We start from the raw sequence: 25,003 nt of genomic DNA, 5'->3' as shown, positions 1-25,003 counted from the left end.
TTGGCTTATCAAGGCTCTCATTAGATTTTCTTGAGCCATGCAAAAGTCTTGTAAAGATATTTTTACCTTTCCATGAAGCGTGTTTAGCCGCCTTCAGTTGAGAGCCATCTATACTGGCCATTACTGTACTCTGGAAATCCTTGCAATTATATTTTCCTTATTTTCCTAATTTTTTTCTTTTTTTTATTTGACGAACGCAACCCTGATTCTTGGAATACGGTCCGGGACCCCCACTTAGTTCAAATTCAAAAACTTTTTGCAGCAGCTCTTTTTTCTCCCATGTTCCTTTCCTTAGAAATTTTTTTCCTTTGCTTAGCTAATTGGGTTTTTCTTTCGCCGTGACATGTTACTGATCTTGTCTTCGGCCTCTTGGGAAGCATTAGGAGATCCGTCTTAGTTGGATAGAAGTTCACTAGTTAGCGTCCCTTCTTCTACCTCCTCAGCGTGTATCAGGAAGCTGCTTGAACCTACTTTGAGACGAATAAAAGCAATCTTGTATTTCCATTCCATGGATAAAACCCTAGCCGAGGCACAACTCATGCAATGATCGTGGCTGCCGGTCAGCTAAACTTCAATTACTTGCCCGAAATACTTTCCCAAAGCCTCGACTGTTGATGAAGTCCATGCATGGAGCGGTATATCGTAGAATCTGAACCATCTAGCTTTCACTGAAGAGGTTATCGATGGATTGCAATGTTTCAGTGAAGAGAGGAAATCACCAGAAGCCTCTGATCCTTAGTGAAGGAGCCTTTCAACTAAGGATTCCGATTCAAAACTGAAAAGGATTAATAACGACCCAATCGAGAAAGGTTTTGGTAATTGAGGCATGTTCCAGAGACTTTTGGCTCTTGCACAAATCTCGTCCAGACTCCATTTACTGTTAGTCATTGCTCCCACCAACCATCTTTTAAGGGCCAACGATCGCTCTTCGATATGCTTGATTGGAATTGTAATCTCTGGCGGTCCTCTGCAGGGTCCAATCGAATGGGTTGTATCTTCAAAACCTCCTAGAGGGTTCCTTCCTTGCGCTTCTTCCTTACGCCACCTCCAACACCTTCGACAGAGACTGCGACCCCCAAAATTCCTATATCCACATCCTGGGCATTTCCAATCCAACAGATGGGAGGCAGAAAAGGTCCTCCTGCTTCTCATCCCCCTCAACCCTGTCTCTCTGTTAGAGTCTTCCCAACCATTTTGAGGAAAAAATTTCCATGCATTCCTTACATCCAAGGACTGATACCGGAAGGGATGGGGCAGCTAATGGAGCTTTTGGCCACTGAACCTAGTCCTAAGCGCTGGGCTTCTCTGAAGAAAAAACCCTTTTAACCATACATCTCTTGGTTCAGCTGATTTTTAATTCCCCCGTCTCTCCCAATACTTTTCTTCTCTTTCATCATTCTTTTTTGACCCTTCTCAATCACAGTTATAACCATCTTAATTGCTTTTTAAGTTTGGCTATCATTTTCAAAAATAAAAATAAAAATGCTTTGTTAGTATAATCTCCCATAGGAATGCATCACAATTTACTGCTACATAAATACAAGGGAAGTGATATGAAGATATGCTTGTTTGAGGATTGTCCCAAACAGCTATCCTAATGTTTCCGTGTGTACCAAAGTAGGGGTATATTTGTTATTTAAAAAAAAATGAGGGTATTCTTGTCATGAAAAAATGGTTATTAATGTGAGTGATCTTGTTTGTGTGCACAATATAGAAGGCTGTTAGGGACCTCTCCCAGTCATGGGTGTGTCTTCCTAGCAGGTGTCCAAATACAATCTAAATAATGTTAAAATGTAAGAGTAAAATAGTATTGAGAGATTTTCTTTAATTGTCTCTGTTGTTCCATGTCAAACATTCCCGTCAGAGAGAAATGCTTTAAGATGACATTTTGTTTTTGCAAGTCATTGTTAATTTTGATTTTATGGTTCCTAGAGTTGGTTAAACTCTTTTTCTTCTGAATAAAATCGGCTATTATTCACAAAAAAAAAAACAAAAAACAAAACCGAGTTGGTTAAACACTTAAAGTCTCGGCATTCAAAAAAAAAAAGGTTGGTAAAGTCTGGACTAGATAATTGTTTCCTTCATTCTATCATTTCAATTTTGGAAGTAAATCATTGAAGAGTATAACATCTGTCTAATCTTAGCATAGCTCGTTTTCGTTACTGATATATTCTAGTTTTCTTTTATATTTCTTTGGTGGTTGTGCTACTATTCGTTGTTTTTGAGAATCAATTTGTCTCTACTGCCTTTAATACTCCGAGTTTGACTAGAAGTTTGACATTATCATGACATTTATTTTTCTATTTTAAACCCAACAAAATGTGGTAACGTATTCTACTCATTCCATTTTTTTCTCTGTCAGCATTGGGAGCACCTCTGTGAATGCAACCCTCGCAAATATTGCCTTCGTTATCGTCACACTCTCGCTGAACTTAACGACTTGGTTCTTATGCTTACTCCTGTGTCTGTGGTTTCATGGTGTTTGGAGGAGAAGCCCCATAGTAGGGCTTGTCGACCCCAATTTTCATGTTCCAATGAATCAATTGCTCTAATGAAAAAGGTCTTCATCTTCCTCATGGCGTCTTCTTGCTACATTATGATAATATTGGCTTCTTGTTTTTAAATGTTTTGTTTGAGTTAATGTTATCTTGCCTCAAAGACTTGAGTTTATTTTGGATTTTTTGCTAAAATGCTTTACCACTCCAAGGCATGGTTATGTGTTTAGAAAAGGGAAATGGGATCCTCACTCCCTTGTTTCAATAATGGCAATCTATTCTTTACACTTTTTAAATTGGTTGCTCCTATAAAAGTTAATTGGAAACCATTAAAAAAAAGCTAATTGGAAAAGTGTTGGGTGCAGTGTCATTATTGAATTAAGGGTGTGACTGTGTGAGAATATCATTTCCCTTACAAAATTTTGATTGTTAATTTTTCTCTTCATTTAAATAATTCAGTCATTGTTTTGAACCTAAGACTAACAGTACCTTGCTCTTCACTTATTTGCTGTCTGAGAGTGTTCTGGGAATTTAGCTTTATCATGAATTGCACTGTAAAAATGCCTGCAACTTTGTGTTTGGATCTTCCCTTATTTGATGCCTCAGCCATGCCAAATGTAGACCAGGTTGCCTCTACTTTTACAAAATAATAAGTCTTCAGAATTAGGAAGTGAGATGTATACAAAATTTAAATGTTAGTAAATGAGAAATAACTTCAAAAAATTTAGCAGTTGCGGACCAGACGTTTTTAAAGGGGGTATCATACTAAAGGGGGTATCATACTTGAGATTGTAACTTCAATTTTAACTTATAGCCACACTGTTAGCTACAAATCTGATTCCCATAGGGAACATAAGAGGAAATGTTCAGCCATGTTGAATGGATTGCTAATTTCTCATGTAAAATCATTAAACCATTATAAAATGCAAATAGTTCATGCAAAAGTATCATTGATAATATGACCCTTTGGCTGATAGAGGAATTCTCTAAAGCATAATTGAGACTATCACCATCTAAATGTACTAATCATGGTTTGAATCTGATGTGGTTGGTTAATGAGATCTGTCGTATTTCTGATATTTACATAATTGAGACAATGACCATCTAATTGGACTAGTCGTGGTTTGAATCTGACGTTGATGGTTAAGGAGATCTGTCGTATTTCTGATATTTACTGGGAAGTGAGGTTTGCCTTATTCTGCTTATACATTGCTTATGTACGTGGCTAAAGTGTGTCTTGTGTTGTGTGTGTGTGTGTGAGAAGTTGGTCTTGTTGCCATGGGGTTTCAATATTTTTACCTTTCTTTTTCTTTTTCTTTGTATATCGTTTTCTTTTTCTGTTAAAAAGTAAAAGAGTAACTAACAACTTGCTCTTCTAACCCTGTATAGGAATTGGAAACCTTGGCTATTTTTTTGATAAAATCCACCCAATAATATTGGTTTTCACCATATCAGCTTTGATGACATGCAAGCCTAGATATTTTCTTTTGGGGAAGTGCTAGCAGTATGCATACGGACACAGCTGCTCCCTACTTTCCATGTGGGCCAGACAGCGTAGGTGGTTGGCCCACATGTAGGGCACACGGGCATTGGCCATCCAGTCGACGATGTCCTCTTGCGTTATCCTCAATTCATTTTCCTCTTTTTTTGAATGTTATCTTTGTTAAAAAACGCACGAAAAAGGCAACAGCTCAAGGACTGAGATGCTTAGTATTACTATACATGATAAGAGCAGCAGAAAAGACTACACGACTGGTTTCAAATGGAAGAATGGAGAGAAAACCACGGAATCATGTTTGACACCATCTTTAGCCTACAAATGGGTAATCATGCTTGCTGATCTACTAACATGCTGTAAGGATATGTCAAAACAATCCTTATAGTCAGTGATCTCTTCAAAGTTGTTTGTAAAGTGCCACAAGCATCAAGGATCCATTTGATAACATTTCTAAATTCACCCACAATGATCAAAGGATCCACGACATGTGCCTCCCATAATCTAAAACCTCAAGTGAGGACCAGGACCTTCGTCTTCCCAGAATCCTTGATTATGACAGCCCTTGGTAAGTGAGCTCATCATAATTCCAAAAGAGACCAACACTTTCTGGTTAGATTCCGAAGGCTGGAACCATTAAAATTCAGCTTAACGACACCTGCAGAGGCCTATCCTTCCCTTGGCCAATGGATATCTGACGACATTCTTAGACAAAAACATAAATTTAATGAGGGGATCAGTTTCAGAGTCTACTTGGGTGACAAAATAAAATTTTAGTTTGATAAGTCGTATGAAGATGCTCCTTTGAGGGAGATGTTTCCATACTTGTTTGCGCCTTTATGGTGACCTGGGATAAGGAAGTCTTCATTAAAAACTGTTTCCACCGGGTAGAAGAAAGGATGTCGTAGAAGATTAATTTTAGGCGCATTTTATTTGATAGGGGAGTGGAGTAAGTGGTCAGGCTGATGGAGATACTGAAATCATCCTACAACAAAAAGAATGGTAATGACAAACGGGTTTGGATCTGGAGCTTTGTATAATCATTCTACGATCAGATTGTTCCTAGCCCTGTGATCTTGCTTCTAGCCAGAGTGTGAAGCATCCCTGCTCCTCAAAGAGTTTGTATGTTCAGTTGGACTATCTTCCTTGATAGTGGGTCACTTGCATAATCTTCACATATCGACTCTGTGTGGAGTTAGGTGAGTCAGTGGATCATATGCTCCTCCGTTGCAGGCTTGTCAGATATGTGTGGAATCAGATCCTCAAGAGATTTGGTATGGTATGGGTTTTCCCAGCTCGGTTTGTAGATCTCTTGGAGTGTTGGTTCTTTGTTCCTTGGCAGAGAAAAGCGTAGACCCTCTAGAATGTGGTCATGCTAGCCACTATTTGGGTCCTAAGGAATGAAATAAATGCTCGGGTCTTTAAAGGATCACTTAAGAGTTTGCAATACATCTTCTCGAAGGTGATAGCCTGAAAGTGATAGTCTTAACCATCTTCTAGGTGAAAATCCTATTTTCTAGTTTGTTTCTGCCAATGGCCTTTAGTATGGATAGAGAGCGATCTGTGCTAGTAGTGGGCAACTTGATACTCTCTCACCCGGGTGGGATCCTCTAGGGCCACGTCAATTAAAGCCCCACTTTGATGGATCTAGCATGGATGCGTTCTCAGAGAATAGAATGACTTGAGCAAATGAGCCTTCTCGGGTCCAATCGGAGTTACTGACTCTAATGAAGCATAGGTGAGGGTGGCCTTTCAGAGAGTCAGGATTATAGGCTAGTGGACAGCTGCTGCACCCAACGTAGAAGAGCTTTCTCCGTCAGATTGCTAGGCTTGGTTGCAGACTTGCAATCGACCATCCTTACAGCATTAAAAGATACACTCTCCACTTGTCTTGGGGCACCAATATCGACTTCCATGCCCAGGGGGGGGAAGAGAAGATGGGGGAGGGAGTGGGGCATCTAAAGTTTGAAGTTGAGCTAGCTGGCCACGTGGACCCTGCCATTTGTTCCTGTTCCTGTTGCATCCTAGGTCTCAATCGTCTTGCCATGATGAATGACACATGAGAGTCCCACCTGAACTCCCTCCACTGGTTGTTGGTGCGCCCTCAAGAACCTTTCCTTAACCACCATTCGTAGGGATCCACAGATTGCCAGCTAAGTGGTGTGGGTCAAAGCCTGCCAGGGCAGACGCTTCATCTGAGGTAGATGCATCCTGGTGACATGTGACAAGGCCAACAAACTGCACTGGTTGCTTCCGAATACTCGAGCTGTTCACCTTGAGTCAACCAAATTTGAGTTTGAATAGGAGAGACGACTATAGGGTATCAAGCACTCGCCCCTCATGTATCCTAGGTGATGGGAGACAATCCAAGGTGCCATGAAGAATCAAGGAGTTATGAAGATGGGGCCCATCATTAATGTTAAAAGAGTTTTATTTAATTTTTAGAGTGTTATTTTGTCTTTTTAAGTCATAGCGGTTAGTGTAGTCTTTTCCCATCAATATCACTTGCTTGGGGTTCCGCTTCTCTAATATTATAATAGAGCTGCCCAGACCTTGCGTCTTCCTTTGCTGGCGTTTTGGGAGGCAATTCTGATTGGTCAATAAAAATACATTTCAATGGAATTCCTTTTATGTTTTTCCTTGGATTAGCCATTCTATCCTGAAAGGTGAAAAAGGTAAAAGTAAACCTGGTTTAGATTGTCCTCTAAATTTATGTCCTCTTCCTACCCATTTAGAAAAGGAATAAATAAATAAATCAAATTACAGGAAGCTTCGTGAAGTGCTTCTTTAGGAGTTAAACTTCCATTCGTCCATATTTCGAGAAAAAGTATCTCTTGTTTCTCATTCCCATTACCATAAGAATGAATATTATGGTTCACATTTCGAACAGGCATGGATACAACCTCTATAGTATAACTTCCATCTTGATCGTTATTTGGGGTTTTCATACGATATCTGCGATCCCTCTCCATTTGTAATCCAATACATAAATCATTTGGTTTTGTCAGGCTAGCTATATGCTGTGTAGTATCAACCATTTTCATAGAAGGTGGCAATATGATATCTTGAGCAGTTAAGTTCTTTGAGTTATGAGTGTTTAAAATAGGTCCCGCACTTGTATTATAAAAATTTCAAGTGGGAAGAGTCTTTAAGTCATTAGAGGGTAATTTAGTGTAAAAGTGTTAGGAAAAGTTAGGGATCGGTTAGGCAGTTGTATTGTAGAGGGAGATTCGCTTAACGTTATAAGATGGCTCAGGGGCTCTTTGATTCCTCCGTGGAGATTTCTTCATTTCTTTGATGAGATAAAAGATCTTTCAGAAGGGCTTTCGGTTTTATATCAGCATGTGAGAAGATCTGCTAACGCAATGACAGATAAGTTGGCAAAAGATGGAGTTTCTAAGCAAGTTTTAGAGCTTTTTGATTTTCTTCCGCCCTAATTGCATATGGCGGGGTTGTAATTGTCTTTCTTGGATTGTATGTGTGGCTTAGTACTGAAAGGGGGACCTTCTCAGTCTTCTTTTAATGAATTCTGTTACCATTCAAAAAAAGAAAAGAAAAAGTGTTAGGTTTTTGTTTAGGGTTTTAGAACTTTCTAGTTTTCTTTCTTTTCTTTTATGTATGTAGCCTCGTGACGCTCTTCTTTGATGCTATACAACGATGGAATGAATAAAGATTTGAAGTTTTCTCTCTTGTGTGGATGTAATGCATTTTTTGAAGTGTGATGCTCCATATCATGTCAGTTTCTATGCCCAAACTCTTATATTTCTTCCTTTCTTTTATCTTCCCTTTCTCTCCTTTCTCACCATCGCCTATCGGTTGAGACTTGGGATTATATGTTGATACCCTCTTATCCTTCTCACTTATAACATCCTTTTCTCCATCTCCCCTCTTTCTTCTCATATCTCTTTCTTTCCAGTCCCATTTTTCTTTTTCCTTCCTTTTTCCATTTTATTATTCACCCTTCCCGACTGGGTTTATAGACCACTTCCCTTTTCTACTCTTGTCACCTCCTTTTCTTGATCTTGATCTTGATCTTAGATCTTTCTTGTTTGTAATCCTGATTTTCTATTCTTTCTCTCGCTTTCTCTTGACTATCACGGATACACATTAATATGTCACCTGCCATGTGCCACATTGATCGTGAGTTGGTGGCCCACTAGTTCAAAGTAACTTGCACCAATGCTAGAGCCAGCTCGCCATGGACCCCACCAGTCATGCAAGTATACACATTACTAGAAGTATGTCACTGGAGACTGCCTGTTCCACCCTTTCAATTTTTCTTTTAGTTGCCTTTGCAAAACTTCATTGGCAACAAAATGCTGATGGGTGGGTGATGGCCTGAATCCATTATGTAACTGTAAGTCATGTGAAGATTTAAGATACAGCTGGAGTTGTGCCCGATCCAATCCTCCATCCCAACCCCTGGGAAAAATGGGCGGCCCAGTGCACGAGGCTCCCGCCATTGCGGGGTCTGGGTAGGGCTAGATGTACTCAGCCTTACCCCTGCTTTGCAGAGAAGCTGTTTCTGTGACTCGAACCCTTGACCACAAGGTCACAATGGAGCAACCTTACTGTTGCACCAAGGCTCGTCCTCTATCCCAACCCTTGGGAAGTGGTCTCAAAATCAAAACAGCTCACTTCCTTGCATCATCTTGCCTTGTCATCTCCGTCGTTGACTTTCTCTTTCTCCAATTTTCACTACACACCATCCAAGCAGATAATGTGTTTAAGCTGCAAATCCTAATATTTTAGTATGTTTTCACTCCTTGTCCAGTTTCATTTGCTCAGTTTCTATCGTTTTAGGTATTGGTTGCTGGTTCTTGGGTCCTGATGTGACCCCATTATTAATGTCTCACAGTATTATATGCCAATTATTTTGTATAAATTATACGTGCAAGGTATTTTATTTTACCTTATTCCCTGACAATGCTAGTGTCTTGCTAGACAATGAAGTTAGTTGACTTTTTTACTATAGAGGCAATTTTCTCTATTTTTTGAGTATTTAAAGTGAGCCAAGACATGCAGGTCAAGGGTGTCCTTAAATCTCATGCCCAACTTGCAGAAGATTGGCTTTCGAGTTCTCGTCACATTATGTCTATTCCATTTTCGGATGATGCTTACACTAGCATCCTGAGGCAAGCTGAACAATTTCTTTGGGCAGGCCATGAAATGGATTTGGTATACTTTTACTTTTTGACCTACCTGGAACTGATGCTAAACTCACAGGCGCCCTTGCAAGTTTGAGATGAAAGGGCGCTCTCATTGGGTGAAAGTCACCAAAGTGCGTTAATAGCAGGTAAAAATAAAACAGCAATATATGCACTTTGGTAACTTTCACCCAATGGGAGCGCCCTTTCATCTCAAACTTGCAAGGGCGCCTGTGAGTTTAGAATCCCTCTTGTAACTTTTATATCATTCTAAACATACTTTCATGCTAATGCTTGTAGGTGCGCCAGATGATAAATAATTTGAAGAAAGCTCAGAAATGGGCAGTGGATGTGAGGAATTGTTTATCCAAAGTTGATACATGGTTGTGTCATCCGGATAATAATATTGAGAAAGTAACCTTGGGTTATATTCAAGAATTGCTTAGCTTTGATCCTTTGCCCTGTAATGAGCCTGCACATTCTAAACTGAAGGTTCAGAAGTTGTGGTTTCCACTATTTGCTGCACTCCTTTTTTTGTTGTTGCTGCACTCTTGTTTGCAAATTTACTCTTTCAGTTAACTGTTTGATTCACGCTCCACAGGCCTCTGCAGAAGACGCAAGGTTGTTACTTGTTGAAATAAATTCGGCCCTTTCGGCCTGTTCACCTGTCACGGTAATGCAGTACAACTGCCTCACGGTTTCAATCTTCTGTCTCGGATGATGTAGAAGTGATCATGTTTTTGCATTACAACTGTTTAATTCCTCATCTGATGAATGATATTTTCTGTCTGTCTACTAATATTGGGTATACATTTGCAGATCTTGATCATAGTGACAAATATTGATTATGTTTGTCATAGTTTCACGGGGTGTGGTTTTCTTGAAAATTTCCTAATGTTTAGAAAAAGTGTAGGTTATTTTCTGTTATTTCTGTTATACTTTCATGGTAGTTTTGCATGATTAAATTTTTTAAACCCTCCTTATATTTATTCTACATTTTTTATTATTTTATCTCTTGCAATATTTTCCCAATAACACCTGTGAAAGAAACCTCAAACTTTAAAAATCTCCCGAGACCTTAGTTATTGATTATGTTTCGTTCTCCGTTTCATTTTTGATTAGGAACAGTTGGTTTTGGCTGTTTTGGGCCTTTTGGCGCTTCGTTCGGAAAAGACGCTACAATCGGATTTGTTTTAATACTTTTTTTTTTAATAAAAATCCAAAAACATCAAAAATTGCTAAAAAATGGTACCACAGGGTCATCCCATGCAACTGAATCCATCATAACATCAAGGTTGTAAAGATCTGAGATTTACGTAAAGGGAAATCACTAGCTGCTAGAACGCCTGTGTTGACTGGCGCCTTACTAGATGAAAATTTTTTAGAGACCAAATCGTGAGATTTTTTTTATCGGTCTTTAAGGATTTAATGACGTTTGGACATCATAGAATTTATGAATTTTTTTTTTTGAATGGTAGAATTTATGAATTTTTAAAATTGGAAAAATACAGCATCGTTTGGAAGTTAACATTTTGACCAAGCCCGAATTGACCGAAGAATGTTGAATTTGTACTGAAAATTGACTTTTTATCCTTTTAGAATTGGGTCTTGAAACTATTTTTAATAAATCTAAACGGGAGCATTCCCTTATTTACGTGTAAATCTTAAGTAAATTAACATTTACTTAAATGACTGCATGTAAAAAAGAAGAAAAAAAAAGTAAAATGGGGTGTTTCGAGCGAAACACCCCATTTCAGCCGAAACGCCGGCCGAAACGAAAAACGGGGCTGTTCGATTCCGGTTTTCCAGATGAAATGAAACGTATCTGCCGAAACAAAACGAATTTAATAACTTAGCCCTAGATATTCCCGGGATGAGCACCACTTATTTACTATGTGTTGACATATTGGATTGTTACATGTTACCTTGCTATTATCTTATAGTGAGGGAGTGACCCCGAGCTAGGGTATACACTCTTTTTTTGTGGATGCAACTCAGATTTTATTGTTGTTTGGTTTTGTATTTTGTAACTAGATACATTTTGGCAATGGTTCCTCATTCTTGCTATTGATGACTCTTTCTACTACATGTGACTCTAGATTGCTGATTTGGAAATATTATTCTCTAGAGCTGAGAATTTACCAATCTATCTGGAGGAAAGCAGAAAGTTAGCGAGAGAGATCGATTCAGCGAAGGTATGTGTTGCTGGCCCAATTGAACTTCAATCTCAGTATGGTTTCCTGGAATTCACTTTTATTATCTAGATATTCTTGTGCTATAGTTCCCTATTCTGGCTAGCTACACATTGAAAATTCATGCCTTTTTTTATTTTGAAAATGGTAGACAAATTGTAAAGTCATGCTTAGAAAATCATTTGCTTGTTTTTCTCATGTTCTCCCAACTTGCGCTGGTTTTCAAAGATGCGATTGTTATTTAGTTGACATCTGTTTCTAATGGTAATTGGGGATGTCCAAAATTTCCATTAATCCAACATTGTAGGATGTTAACTAACCAACTTCTCCAAAAGCTTAAGCTGTTGGAGACAAGGTTACCTGGAATGCGGTTCGTTCCGGTACGCGGTACGGGAACGGGTACGGGGTACGATGGTAGTCTGGTACGCGGTACGATGACGGCATATATATATATATATATATATATATATATATATATGAGAAAACGGTTTCTACACACATGTGTTTGGGTGATCCAAACACATGTGTAGATAAATTATCAACACACTAGCTTAAAATACAATGGAGGGCATATTGTTTGGGTGATCCAAACCATTCATTTTTTGTGGACACCCTATCTATGTGAGGGCCAATCAAATGAATGGTTTGGATCACCCAAACAATGTGGGCCTCCACTGTATTTTAAGCTAGTGTGTAGATAACTTATCTACACATGTGTGTAGAAACCGCTCTCTCTCTCTCTCTCTCTCTATATATATATATATATATATATATATATATAATTTCATATATTTTTACAAGAATGTCATTCCATAGAACACACTACACACATTTAATACACAAAATATAAAAACCTCGTGTATGTCTTACATATTTTTTCAAAAAGAAAGTTCCGGTTGGAATATATGAATATCCTTTCATAGTCCATACTACATCCATTTAATAAAAAAATAAAAAAACCTCATGTGTGCCTTACATATTTTTTTCAAAATAAAGCTCTAGTTCCAATTCAACCCAAAATATATAAAATTTGTAGGTCTCTCCATCTCTCTTCTAGTCTATATGCATCTATCTCTCTTTCACTCCCGCTGGTCGCCGCAGTTCGTCATTTTTGGCGATCCGGGTCGTTAGTGAACCACGTTTCGGATCGTGCGACCCCGGATCGCGGATCAGAGGGCGGATAGTGAACCTGGTAACTATGGTTGGAGAAAGGCGTTATTTATCTTTTATACTTTAACACTCCCCCGCACGTGTGGCCCACTTGGCAAACACGTGGCACATGTGGTCCCACTTTGGGCCGACCATCGCATGTGGATTTTTGCTATTCGGGCTGTTTGAACTCGAGACCTTTGGCTCTGATACCATGTTAACTTACCAACTTCTCCAAGAGCTTAAGGTGTTGGAGAAAGGCGTTATTTATCTTTTATACTTTAATACTCCCCTGCACGTGTGGCCCACTTGGAAAACACGTGGCACATGTGGTCCCACTTGAATCTGTGCCACGTGTATGGCCCACTCATGTGGTCACCAATTCCAGGTATTTAGAATTTTAGATCAAGGCTCAAAATCCCCAGCAGAGTCGCCAGTCTGTGGGACCCGATCCCGCGAGAGGGGAATGGCCCGCGAGCTGCCTCCCTCTCTGTTGGTCTATCGTACCCACGCGATAGGCATGTGCCGTTTTTTATTATTGATTTAATTCATCTTTTTCGTGAACTTGGGATCACTAAGGCGATCTGAATTCCACGCAAAAGAGAATGACATAGTCGCCACTTAGATGAGGGATCTAAAGACTCATAATTGACCAGAAATCTAGACTCGTTACCTGGTTACGAGAATGTAAGGTATGGGGAGTTACCACCTAAATGTGTATCTTAATTTTCTTAATCTGTTAAATCTAAGTGAAAGTTCTCCTAAAATTCTAGTTTCTTGGAAAGTCCTAATTATTTTAATTAATTTAGTTAAGAATTCATAAAAAACTAATATAAATAATCCCACCATTTGTGGTGGGCCGACTCGAGCTTGGTATGCCACTCAAGCATCTAAGTTGCCTACTATTCCAGCCTCATTGGAATAATAGTTGAACGTAGTTCGGTGTACCTAACCTAAGCTACTTATGCCTAACTCATCTATGACACCGATCTAGACTGGATTGACTGTTTCAACAGTTTAAGAGAGATTGGTTAGTTCAAGTTGAAGATTTTATTATCTTAGGACATCATCTAAGATGCTATATGGTCTTATCTAAGTGCAAAACATCCCTCAGACTAATGCAGGTGAACCTACATCCTAGGTAACTAGGCATGTCTTATGGGAAAATTGGGTTACTGGTGTAACTAGATCTATGACACGGTTGCTATTCATAGCAAACTGCCGTGATGAGACTGGACTCTTAACTCTAGGACTCTAAAACCTAAGACACAACGTGACGTAAGTGTTCCTAAGGGGCCCTAAAGGTTATTACGATGGGAAACCGTAATCCAATCGTCCCAAGGACAAGGATTATATCAATTCAGTTTGCTGAAGTTAATGATTTTCAATTCTTTAAAAGTTTTCGATTCCTAAGATCTAAGGAATACTAAAGGCTCTAGGGCTTGATTAGTTTCAGCCTTGGATTGCATCAATGGAAGGGAATAGTGCTCTCAACCCTTGTATAATTTAACACATAAGTTATAGTATATTATTGCCCGGCATGTTTCTCAAGATTTCCATGGACAGTGGACCTCGGAGCCAACACCATACTATAATTTACATGTTCAAATTATGCAGGATCGATCACAATTAGTATATGATTATGGATTGGATCTCGGCAGTTGAACTATCGCGATATAGCGAATTTATATGGGAGATCTATGAACCCTAAGGTTTCTGTTTCAAATAAGTTAGGGATTGAATTCATGATGAAAAGTTAAGATTTTATAGAGATTTTTACTGACTTTTGTGTTGATTTGCTATTAAGTTGTGGTTTATTAACATTAAGACCAGATTGATAGGATTACACAAAAAATCTAAGCAATCGAATTCCAAACCAGTTGAAACTTTTCCAGTAACAAGATATGGTTGATTATAATTTACTGGAAGAGTTTCATGAATTTTAACTAAGTTTAACTATTAATTTCTGAATTTTCAAAATTCAAGTCAGATTATGGATTAACAAGGCAACTCATAGCATATGGCTTTTAAATTAGCTTAAACTTTTACAGTATGAAGTTAATCATGATATTAGGCTACTGTAAAAATTTCAAAGATTTTTATTACGATTTGATGCCAATTAAAATTCACACAAAAATCGGATGAAATCAAAGAATTAATTAAAAGGCAAACCTAATGGGATCCTAAAATCAAAGAAAAATTCCAGTAGATATATAATAGATTATAAAATTTTCTATCAAAATTTCAAAACCTAAAAATTAAGACTTCTCCATAAAATCGATTTGTAAATAGAAAAGGTGAATTTGTTTCCTAGGAATTGAAACCCGTTTATTAAAATAAATTACAAAACCATATTAAAACTTTTGCAAAACCAATTGAAAATTTTTCTCTAACATTCCAGCAACCTAAGTTACTGGTTTGTAGAGAAAAACTTCTAAAATTCACTAATTTAATACGAAAAAGAATTACGACACGTAAAACGGAGAATCGATTAGAAAACATCAAAGAAAACATCTTTTTTCAAAAAAATTTTCAATGTAAAATTCGCTTAATATTTAAACTTTAATTCTGGAAAGTTTCATCAATTTTCAAAACCTTTTGGTATTTATTAAAAATAGGCCGAATTTAAAATAATTTAAATTCGAATTAAAAAAAATCAAAAAAATCTTAAAATTTTAGGGTGAACTGAAAATCCAAAAATCAGTTTGGAAACAAAATTTCCTTAAATTTGGGCTTGATTTGACCCATTTTCTATTTTATTCTTCCAGAAATAATCCTTTGCCTGGTTATCTTTCGAAAAGTAAAACTGAAATCAAGGCGGTCAAACCATGGTCCATGATCTTACTTAACAGTAGTTTTCAAATTTTTATTTACCTAAAAAAATTTTGGTTTTTTAAAAAGACCATGTTTTCAAATACTTGCCTTAGAAACCCAATTTAAATCCATATCGAAGGAAAAAGAAAGAAAATTAATATTTATATGGAGAAAAATTAATTTTTTGGTGAAATTTTAGATTTTGAAAACTTAAAATCTATACTATAACGTACTGGAATTTCAAAGGAAAACTCATTGATTTGATCTATCAAAAGTAAAACCCTCGCATGCTTTTTTTAATTCGCAAAGAAGAGAAATCCTTACCGTTGATCACGATCCTTCTCTCTAGGGTTTGTGATCCGAGATATACACTTTGTCCAACCCTTTTATACGCTCAAGAAGACCAAAATAGTGCTCTAATAATCATTGATTATATGATGCCTTGGAGAAGAAGAAGAAGTTCAAGAACCCCTTTTGTGAAGAACACTTGAGAGAGAGATGAACACCCTTGAAGTGAGATGGGGGTTTTTCTTTTCTTGGAGAGAGAGGAGAGAGGGGTGGATGAATTTTTTGGATCCTTCCTACGGTTGTTTGCTTTGATTTTTATACAAAAAAAAACTAATGCTAAGAGAGATATTAGTTTCCAATATGAGAGCTCACATCTTTGGCTTGTTTCCAATTTTTCCCTCTTGCTTTCTTTCTTGTTTCCAAATTGGATTTGATTCTAATCTTAATTTCTTGTCAAACAAGACATGCTATTCTCATTCCAATCTTAATTTCTTGTTAAATGGCCCACCCATGTGGGTCGACCACCATGGTGGGCGCCTCACGTGGCTGGCCCCACATGGGTTGGGCGCCCATCGCTTTGGATAAGGTGGTGACATCATATTTGAAAAAAATAAAAATAATAAAAAGAATAGAAAGAAAAGAAGGAAAAGAGGAATGATTGCTTAAAAGGGATTTTCCAAAGAAACAATGTGGAATGAGAATAACATTTCTTTTTTGACAAGAAATTAAGATTGGAATCAAATCTAATTTGGAAACAGGAAAGAAAGAAAGCAAGAGGGGAAAATTGGAAACAAGCCAAAGATGGGAGCTCTCACATTGGAAACTACTATTTCTCTCTTAACCTTAATTTTTTTTTTGTATAAAAATCGAAGTAAACAACCCTAGGAAGGATCCAAAAAATTCGTCCACCCCTCTCTCCTCTCTCTCCAAGAAAAGAAAAACCCTCCTCTCTCTTCAAGGGTGTTCTCTCTCTCAAGTGTTCTTCTCAAAAGGGGTTCTTGAACTTCTCTTCTTCTCCAAGGCATCATATAATCAAGGATTATTGGAGTACTCTTTGGGTCTTCTTGAGCGTATAAAAGGGTTGCACAAAGTGTATATCTCGGATCACCAATCCTAGAGACAAGGATCACGATCAACGGGTAAGGATTTCTCTTCTTTGCGAATTAGAAAAGCCATGCTAGGGTTTTACTTTTGATAGATCAAATCATTGAGTTTTGTTTTGAAATTCCAGTATGTTATAGTATAGATTTTAAGTTTTCAAAATCTAAAATTTCAGCAAAAAATCAATTTTCCTCCATATAAATATTAATTTTCGTTCTTTTTCGTTCGATGTGGATTTAAATTGGGTTTTCAAGGCAAGTATTTGAAAATATGGTCGTTTTCAAAAAGCAATTTTTTTTTAGGTTAATAAAAATTTGAAAACTACTGGCAAGTAAGATCTTGGACTATGGTTTGACCGCCTTGATTTCCGTTTTATTTTTCGAAAGATAACTCGGCAAAGGGTTATTTCTTGAAGAATAAAATAGAAAACGGGTCAAATTAAGCCCAATTTTTATGAAAATTTGTTTCCAAGCTGATTTTTGGATTTCCAGTTCACCCTAAAATTTTAAGATTTTTTTAATTCTAATTTAAATTATTTTAAATTCCGCCTATTTTTAATAAATACCAAAATGTTTTGAAAATTGATGAAACTTTTCAGAATTAAAGTTTAAATATTAAGTGAATTTTTCATGGAATTTTTTTCGAAAAAGATGTTTTCTTTACTGTTTTCTAATCGATTCTCCGTTTTACGTGCCGTAATTCTTTTTCGTATTAAATTAATGAATTTTAGAAATTTTTCTGTACAAACCACTAAGTTAGGTTACTGGAATGTTTGTGAAAAATTTTCAATTGGTTTTGCAAAGTTTTAATATGATTTTGTAATTTATTTTAATAAACGGGTTTCAATTCCTAGGAAACAAATTCACCTTTTCTATGTACAAATCGATTTTATAGAGGAGTCTTAATTTTTAGGTTTTGAAATTTTGATTGAAAATTTTATAATCTATTATATATCTACTGGAATTTTTCTTTGATTTTAAGATGCCATTAGGTTTGCCTTTTAATTAATTCTTTGATTTCATCCGATTTTGTGCGAATTTTAATTAGCATCAAATCGTAATAAAAATCTTTGAAATTTTTACAGTACCCTAATATCATGATTAACTTTATACTGTAGAAGTTTAAGCTAATTTGAAAGCCATATGCTATAAGTTGCTTTGTTAATCTATAATCTGACTTGAATTTTAAAAATTCAAAAATTGAGAGTAAAACTTAGTTAAAATTTATGAAACTCTTCCAATAAATTATAATCATCCATATATTGTTACTGGGGAAAGTTTCAACTGATTTGGATTTCGATTGCTTAGAGCTTGTGTGTAATCCTATCAATATGGTCTTAATGTTAATAAATCACAACTTAACAGTAAATCAACACAAAAGTCAGTAAAAATCTCTATATCTTAACTTTTCATCATGAATTCAATCCCTAACTTATTTGAAACAGAAACCTTAGGGTTCATAGATCTCCCATGTAAATTCGCGATATCGCGATAGTTCAACTGCCGAGATCGCATCCATAATTGTATACTAATTGTGATCGATCCTGTATAATTTGAACATATAAATTATAGTATGCTATTGGCTCCGAGGTCCACTATCCATGGAAATCTTGAGAAACATGCCAGGCAATAATATACTATAACTTATGCATTAAATTATACAAAAGTTGAGAGCACTATTCCCTTCCATGCGAGCAATCCAAGGCTGAAACTAATCAAGCCCTAGAGCCTTTGATATTCCTTAAATCTTAGGAATCGAAAACTTTTAAAGAACTGAAAATCATTAACTTCGGCAAAACTGAATTAATTTAATCCTTGTACTTGGGACCGTTGGATTACGGTTTCCCATCGTAAGAACCTTTAGGGCCCTTTAGGAACACTTACGTCACGTTGTGTCCTAGGTCCTAGAGTTAGGAGTCCAGCCTTATCACGGCCATTCGCTATGGATAGGAACCGTGCCATAGATCTAGTTGCACTAGTAACCCAATTTTCGCATAAGACAGGCCTAGTTACCTAGGATATAGGTTTACCTGCATTAGTCTGAGGGATGTTTTGCACTTAGATAAGACCATATATAATCTTAGATGATGTCCTAGGATAATAAAACCTTCAGCTTGAACTAAATAATCTCTCTTAAACTGTTGAAACAGTCAATCCAGTCTAGATCGGTGTCCTAGATGAGTTAGGCATAAGTAGCTTAGTTTAGGTGCACCGAACTAGATAGATTCTGATTCCAGTGAGGCTGGGATACGTAGGCAGCTTTGGATGCTTTGAATGTCATAGCGAGCCCGAGTTGGCCCAACACAATTGGTGGGGAACATTCACTTAGATTGAATTCAAATAAATCAAGAAAAATCAAGATACACATTAGGAAATACATTGAAATTAGATTTCAGGATGCATGTCATATAGTTCGCATATTAATGAAGAATTAAATGAGCCATTTAAAAGAAATTCAAGAGAGTTAACTTTTGAAATTGAAGACCGGATTATCGGGCAAGAATGATGCTTGTGGTGGTAAGTCCTCATACCTTCTATTCTCGTAATCAGGTAGCGAATTTAGATTTCTAGTCATTTAGGGGTCCTAAATCCCTCATCTAGGTGGCGACTCTGTCATTCTCTTTTATGTGGAGTTCGGATTGCTTTAGTAATCCTAAGTTCACGGAAAAGATGAATTAAATCAATAATAAACGGCACACGCCAACCGCGTGGGTACGAGAGACCAAGAGAAAGGGAGGCGCCTCATGGGCCATTCCCCTCTCGCGGGATCGGGTCCCATAGTTTGGTGACTCTGCTGGGGATTTTGATAACTGAAACCTTAATCTAAATACCTGGATTTAGTAACCTAGAACAACAGCTCTCTTGAATATGGAAATTGGAAAGCGTGATTTTTCCTTTGACAGGTGTTTAGATAAACATTTCTTGACCTGGATAGTATTCAACTGACTGGAAGAAAATTATGAATTTCAATAGTCCATCTTTCGGAGAAACTGACCCAACCATTATCACATCCAAAGCTCTCTCAAGCTTCGTGCACCCTTCTGGGGCATGGTCTTCTAATGGAAACTGCACTTCCTGATGTTTTTACTTCAGAATGCTTCGGTGCTGATCTTCTTTAAAACGATTCTCTTTGACTAGATTCTCCAGATCTTTCCTTCAGGATTAACTTGGCGCAGGTACAATCGCAGGGGGCTGACGACACCAGGCTTCTTTCACCGAGACAGTTGCATCATTTGGATACAAGGATGGTGGTTGACTCTTCTTAAAGAGAAAATTTGGGTAAATGACACTATTCAAAGGATTGAGGAACTCTGAAAGAGTGAACTTAGAATGAGAGAGATTGACTAACTACACTGACAGACACAGTGTTGCTTCTGACTTAGTTAACATTTTGTTTGGTAAGTCTATCATTTCAAAGAGTAGTTTCTCAATTGATAAACACCACTGGACTTCTTCCTTAAAACAGTAATGCCTCAAGGATTTGATTACCATTCCTAGGATTGCTTGGTTTCATTGCCCCCAATTTCTAGGATGACACTTGAACTCGCTTGAACTTCTTTTTGATCTTCAGGCTTGATACCGGCTGTAGCCTTCTTATAATGATTCTCTTACTGTGACCAAGTCACCTCTTCAGGGTTTTTAACTTGGCGGACCGTGTTAGCCTTAACTTTTGCCTGAACCGCCTTTTTAGATTTTCGATCCAGCAAGCTATCCCCTTAGCTTTTGCTTAAGCCACCCTTTCGGGTTTTCAACTTAGCAGGGGAATGATCTTAAATTTTGCCTAAACCGCCCTTTCAGGTTTTCAGTCTAGCAGATCTTCAAATTCTGTTCTTTTTTCTTGTTCATTTGTTTTGCGCCTAGATCTTTGATTCTGAACATCTGAAGGACTTTATAGGTAGGATAGGGCTTTTCAAAGAATGGCTTATGGTTCAACAAAGATTTCGACCGAACCTGTGAACAGGTTGCTTATGTATCCCCGGGTAAGAATCAGGTCGCGCGTTGTTCAGGGCGAATGCCCCTAGTTTGAAGGTAAATTGATTTTTTCTTTTTTTCTTGATTGACTTTTTTTTTCCTTTTTTCTCTCTTTTTGGAACGATTGAAGTTCTTTTTGTTTTTTTAATCGACCGAACTCGGTTTGACCGAGCTGCCGACGTACCCCAGTGTAGGGATCAGGTCTCGCGTAGTTTAGGGCGGATGCTCCTAGTTTGATGGGTTTTCAAGAAAATTTCATTCAGGCTCAAAGGGTTTGCAAACCGGTATTCTTTTGACACTGGGTTATGATTTTGGGATTTATTCGGCCAAAGGAGGCCTCCCGATGTTCTGATTGGGAATCAATCTAGTTACTAGAGTCCCTGTGGTAATTATTTTTTTTTCTTTTTTTTACGGAGTTTGACGGCATTTCCCAGTAAGAGATAATGATTCTTCTTCCTTCTGGATATTGATAAGTGCTTTGACTTTTAGAGCGCATACTGGTTTTTGGGCATCTTTCATCTTTGAATCGGCGACTCTTGATATTTTGATAATCGCTCTGAGATGATTGCTCTTGCACTTTTCATATTGAATTCGATGGGTTTATATTATTACTGGTGAAACCAGTGACCATGGCCATTGACTGGAGATATGGAAGTTGTTTCCAATCAATGCCCCTTGTATAGCATGTGACATTCACTTCCTTCATTCTTTCTTGAACCTTCTATCTAGGTCTTTCTCCTGGCATAAATGGGAGCGCTTACTGGACCATCTCTTTATCCTCGAAATGGGTTTACCAATTCTTCACACTCTTCAGAGGGCAATGTATTTCCAATAGGCATTTACAAGAAATGGGAATAACATGTCTTGTTCAAGGTGGCCCACTTGGCAAACACGTGGCACATGTGGTCCCACTTTGGGCCGACCATCGCATGTGGATTTTTGCTATCCGGGAGGTTTGAACTCGAGACCTTTGGCTCTGATACCATGTTAACTAACCAACTTCTCCAAAAGCTTAAGCTGTTGGAGAAAGGCATTATTTATCTTTTATACTTGAACATAGGAATAGTCATGTCAGTTTAGATTTTTGAGTGTTATTTTGGGTTCCGTCTTTTCATTTCCTTTTTTCCTTTATTTATTTAGCACAAAGTGGAAAAATGCATTAAATAAAAAGGGAGTGCAATCTTAACTGGAATTCTCTCGTCCACCACCTCTATAACTATTATAAGTAAAGCAGGAAATCCCCTACGTGTAGCTCTCTTCACACCTAGCTTGCCAAAGTATCTGTAATGATAGCTTTGCTATGCTTTTCAGATATTCTTCCATATATATATATATTTGAGCAAGATAACACCAATTTATTTCTAAAAGAGCAAACAACATAGAGGAAAGTGGGAGGAGCAGTCCTCTGACAGAACAAAGAAAATAGAAACAAAGAGATCATGTTCTCATGGCCCCTTACAACCCTATTCTCGCAGACATCAACCTTATAGCCCAGTTTAGTCTTTTAACCCAGGATTGACATCTTTAGAATGTCTTGAGCTATGGGCTATGTTGATTGGCTATAGGTATGAGTATTGAAATCTGTCACAATTACCAAGTTTTGGATTTGGAATACGTCCAATTTTTTTTTTTGATGGATTCACTGATATGTTTATCAATTCTAAAATTTTAAATCTTTTACACAATAATGTGGTTATAATATATGATATATTGGGAATTTCGACCGGTCACGTAATTAGTCTTTTGTTTCCATATAAAAAGCTTACTATTATTTTTTTGAAAATTGACAATTTCATTAATACTATGAAGATTACATTGGGGACCAGGGGTCCCTACTTGCATTACATGGAATCAATTGAGGGTGGCCTTGAGCATACTCCTAGGCCAGTAAAAACTGAAAGAAAAGATCTTCTGGGTCAACCGCTTCATGTAGGTCCACACTTCCATACGCTGTCACCATGCCGAATAACTATTTCACTTTCCTTTCAAATTCTTCACCTACTACCACAGCCGGGGAACCTTCACCATTTCCCCTTCCTTTCCTTTACACTGCTCAATGGTCTCAATTGATTCGAATTCAACAAAAAGTGCCATATTTGTGGGCCCATCAAGTCATGTGTGACCTGCCACGTCACATTGACTTTTCCATCACTTCCTAGTTGGCAAATTCGATTTTCAAAAATCTCGCTCAAAGGCCTGAAGCTATTGTGCGCCCCTAACCGTGCACGATAGCCAACCGATTGAATCCGATTTTCGGCGGCCTCCACCTTGCGCCAACCTGTCCCGGGTGATCCCCATTAAACCACCAATCCAAAAAATCCTAGTGTGACCCTAGTGACCACCATTATTCACCCTAACTTCTTCCTCTTCACCTCCACCAGAACCTAAAACCCTAACCCTACCCTTCCTTCCACCTAGCCCTAGAAACCACCATTGTTTACCCTAACATTCTTCCTCTTCACTTCCACCAAACCCTAAAACCTAACCCTACCCTACCTTCCACCTAACCCTAGTCGTACCTCCTCCCTCAACCACTACCTCTCCAGCCACCGCCTTCCACTACTCCAACTAACTACTAGCAACCCAAAACACTTATACTAACCTAGCACCTCGGCCCTTCTAGCCCCAACCTTGCACCTCGATTAAACCCATCTTTTACCCCCGAATCTCCAGACAGCAACCCCAACGCTATCTCCGGCTACCCGTCACCCCCGCCACTCAACACGGCCCCCAGTTCCGGCGACCTACGGCTTCCCAAAGCCCTTTGCCGGTCAATCGCCACACCATTTCCGACGTTCCACGTGCTTTCTGCGTTTCAAGAGGGGGATGAGGGTTTGGAATAACTGGCCATCTCAATACCGCCGTCGGCATCCTTCATCAAACTTTTTCTCCACCACCACCACCAACACCTCAACATCCAATCTCCTCCTTTTTTCCCCCTTGAATCCGGCCACCATTTTTCATACTCATGCCATGTCCACCACTTTCGACGACTCGCCAGCCTACTTTCTCCGTCCACTCTACCCTGTTCCTATCCTTTCCCCATGAAATCCGGCCCACTCGGACCCAGATCCAGCCATTCCACACCTCCAACCACCATTGCTGCAACCCCTACGAGATCTGCCCAAACCCGGGCATCATCCTGCCGCCAACACCTCCCTTGCCTATCAAGGGAGAGAGAGGGAGATCAGAAAGGAGAGATAGATCTAAGAGAACGAGGGACCAAAGAGATAGAAAGAGGGGGGATCAGAAAAAGCATAAAGAGGGATAACAGGGAGAGATCTGAAAAATGAAAGAAAAGGAGGTACGGGGAGAAAGGGAGAGATCAGGAAGAGAGAGAGAGAGAGATTTGTGATCTACAAAACTCAAAACATGTGTTAATTGCTATGATTTGTGGACACGGACACGAGCGTCGTGTGTCAACAAGGACACAGAGTGTCAGACACGGCAAACCTCCAAAATTTAGAAATGGGGACACGGATAAAATAGAAAGTTTGTATAATCATTATTTGTGGATAATGAAGTTCGTACTCAATCTTGCCACGAACATATCGAAGAATCCTTTTGGCTGTTAAAGAGTTCTTCTCTGGGGTCACAAGGTACTGGCAGTCCCAATTCACTGCAAAGTAATATTAGGTCAGGTGAAAGTGAGTTACCGTGAGGTCACAATGATGCTGCAATATGTTGTATGATCCATGACTCTCCTTTACTGCTCGTCTTTTTTTGAAATACTGCTAGAGCACTGAATTATTTACAGTTCATCATCCTAAATCTATTCGAAAGATTAGTTGCATACTTGCCTTATGTAAACACATTCCTTGGTTATCTAAATCTTTGCACCAAAAAAATATTTTAGCCACATATCCTTCATATCAAAGTCTTACCCTAAATGCAATTGCGATTTTTGAATTTCAGCGTTATCCCTGCCATTAATTATGAGCCATCGACATAGACCAAAACCAACACCATACCTACCCTCGTGTGTCAACAAAAAACGTAGTCATATTTGATACGGCTTGTAATCTCGTCTTTTGAGGGATTGATGAAGTGTTTAAAATCTTTTTTTTAATGAATGCTCAAAAGATTCATTAATGAAAAAGACGAAGATGGTCAAGAACAAGAACAGAGAGAAGATATGCAAGCTATACAGACAAGAAACAAAAATACAAAGGATATAAAATCAAGGCGGAAGGAAATAGAACTGCTCTAAGTCCTCTAAGTGAACCCCGATTCTAGCAAGCTTGTCCGCCTCACTGTTCGCTGATCTCCTAACATGACGGAACTTAACGCTACAGTTGCCCACAATATCTTTAATCTCATTAAATTGATCCGCAAAGAGCCAGGGAAAAAC

The 25,003-nt window shown here is 38.2% G+C and overlaps 1 protein-coding gene across 1 annotated transcript in view; it reads left to right on the top strand.

The window, feature by feature from the left end:
* Positions 1 to 25,003, top strand: part of LOC143882236 (transcription factor jumonji (jmjC) domain-containing protein) — a 96,242-nt gene that overhangs the window by 32,360 nt on the left and 38,879 nt on the right. The window contains exons 8-12 of the mRNA XM_077385726.1: positions 2,363 to 2,560; positions 9,016 to 9,168; positions 9,438 to 9,682; positions 9,749 to 9,758; positions 11,237 to 11,332. Of these exons, the coding sequence (XP_077241841.1) occupies positions 2,363 to 2,560; positions 9,016 to 9,168; positions 9,438 to 9,682; positions 9,749 to 9,758; positions 11,237 to 11,332 (702 nt within the window). The remainder of the gene's footprint in view (positions 1 to 2,362; positions 2,561 to 9,015; positions 9,169 to 9,437; positions 9,683 to 9,748; positions 9,759 to 11,236; positions 11,333 to 25,003) is intronic.

This window comes from Tasmannia lanceolata, unplaced genomic scaffold, assembly GCF_043159265.1.
Source record: "Tasmannia lanceolata isolate RefF3 unplaced genomic scaffold, GAP_Taslan_0.1 ptg000007l, whole genome shotgun sequence".
Lineage (NCBI taxonomy): Eukaryota > Viridiplantae > Streptophyta > Magnoliopsida > Canellales > Winteraceae > Tasmannia > Tasmannia lanceolata.
Note: the sequence above shows the minus strand (reverse complement) of the source record. Positions and strands in the feature narration are given on the sequence as shown.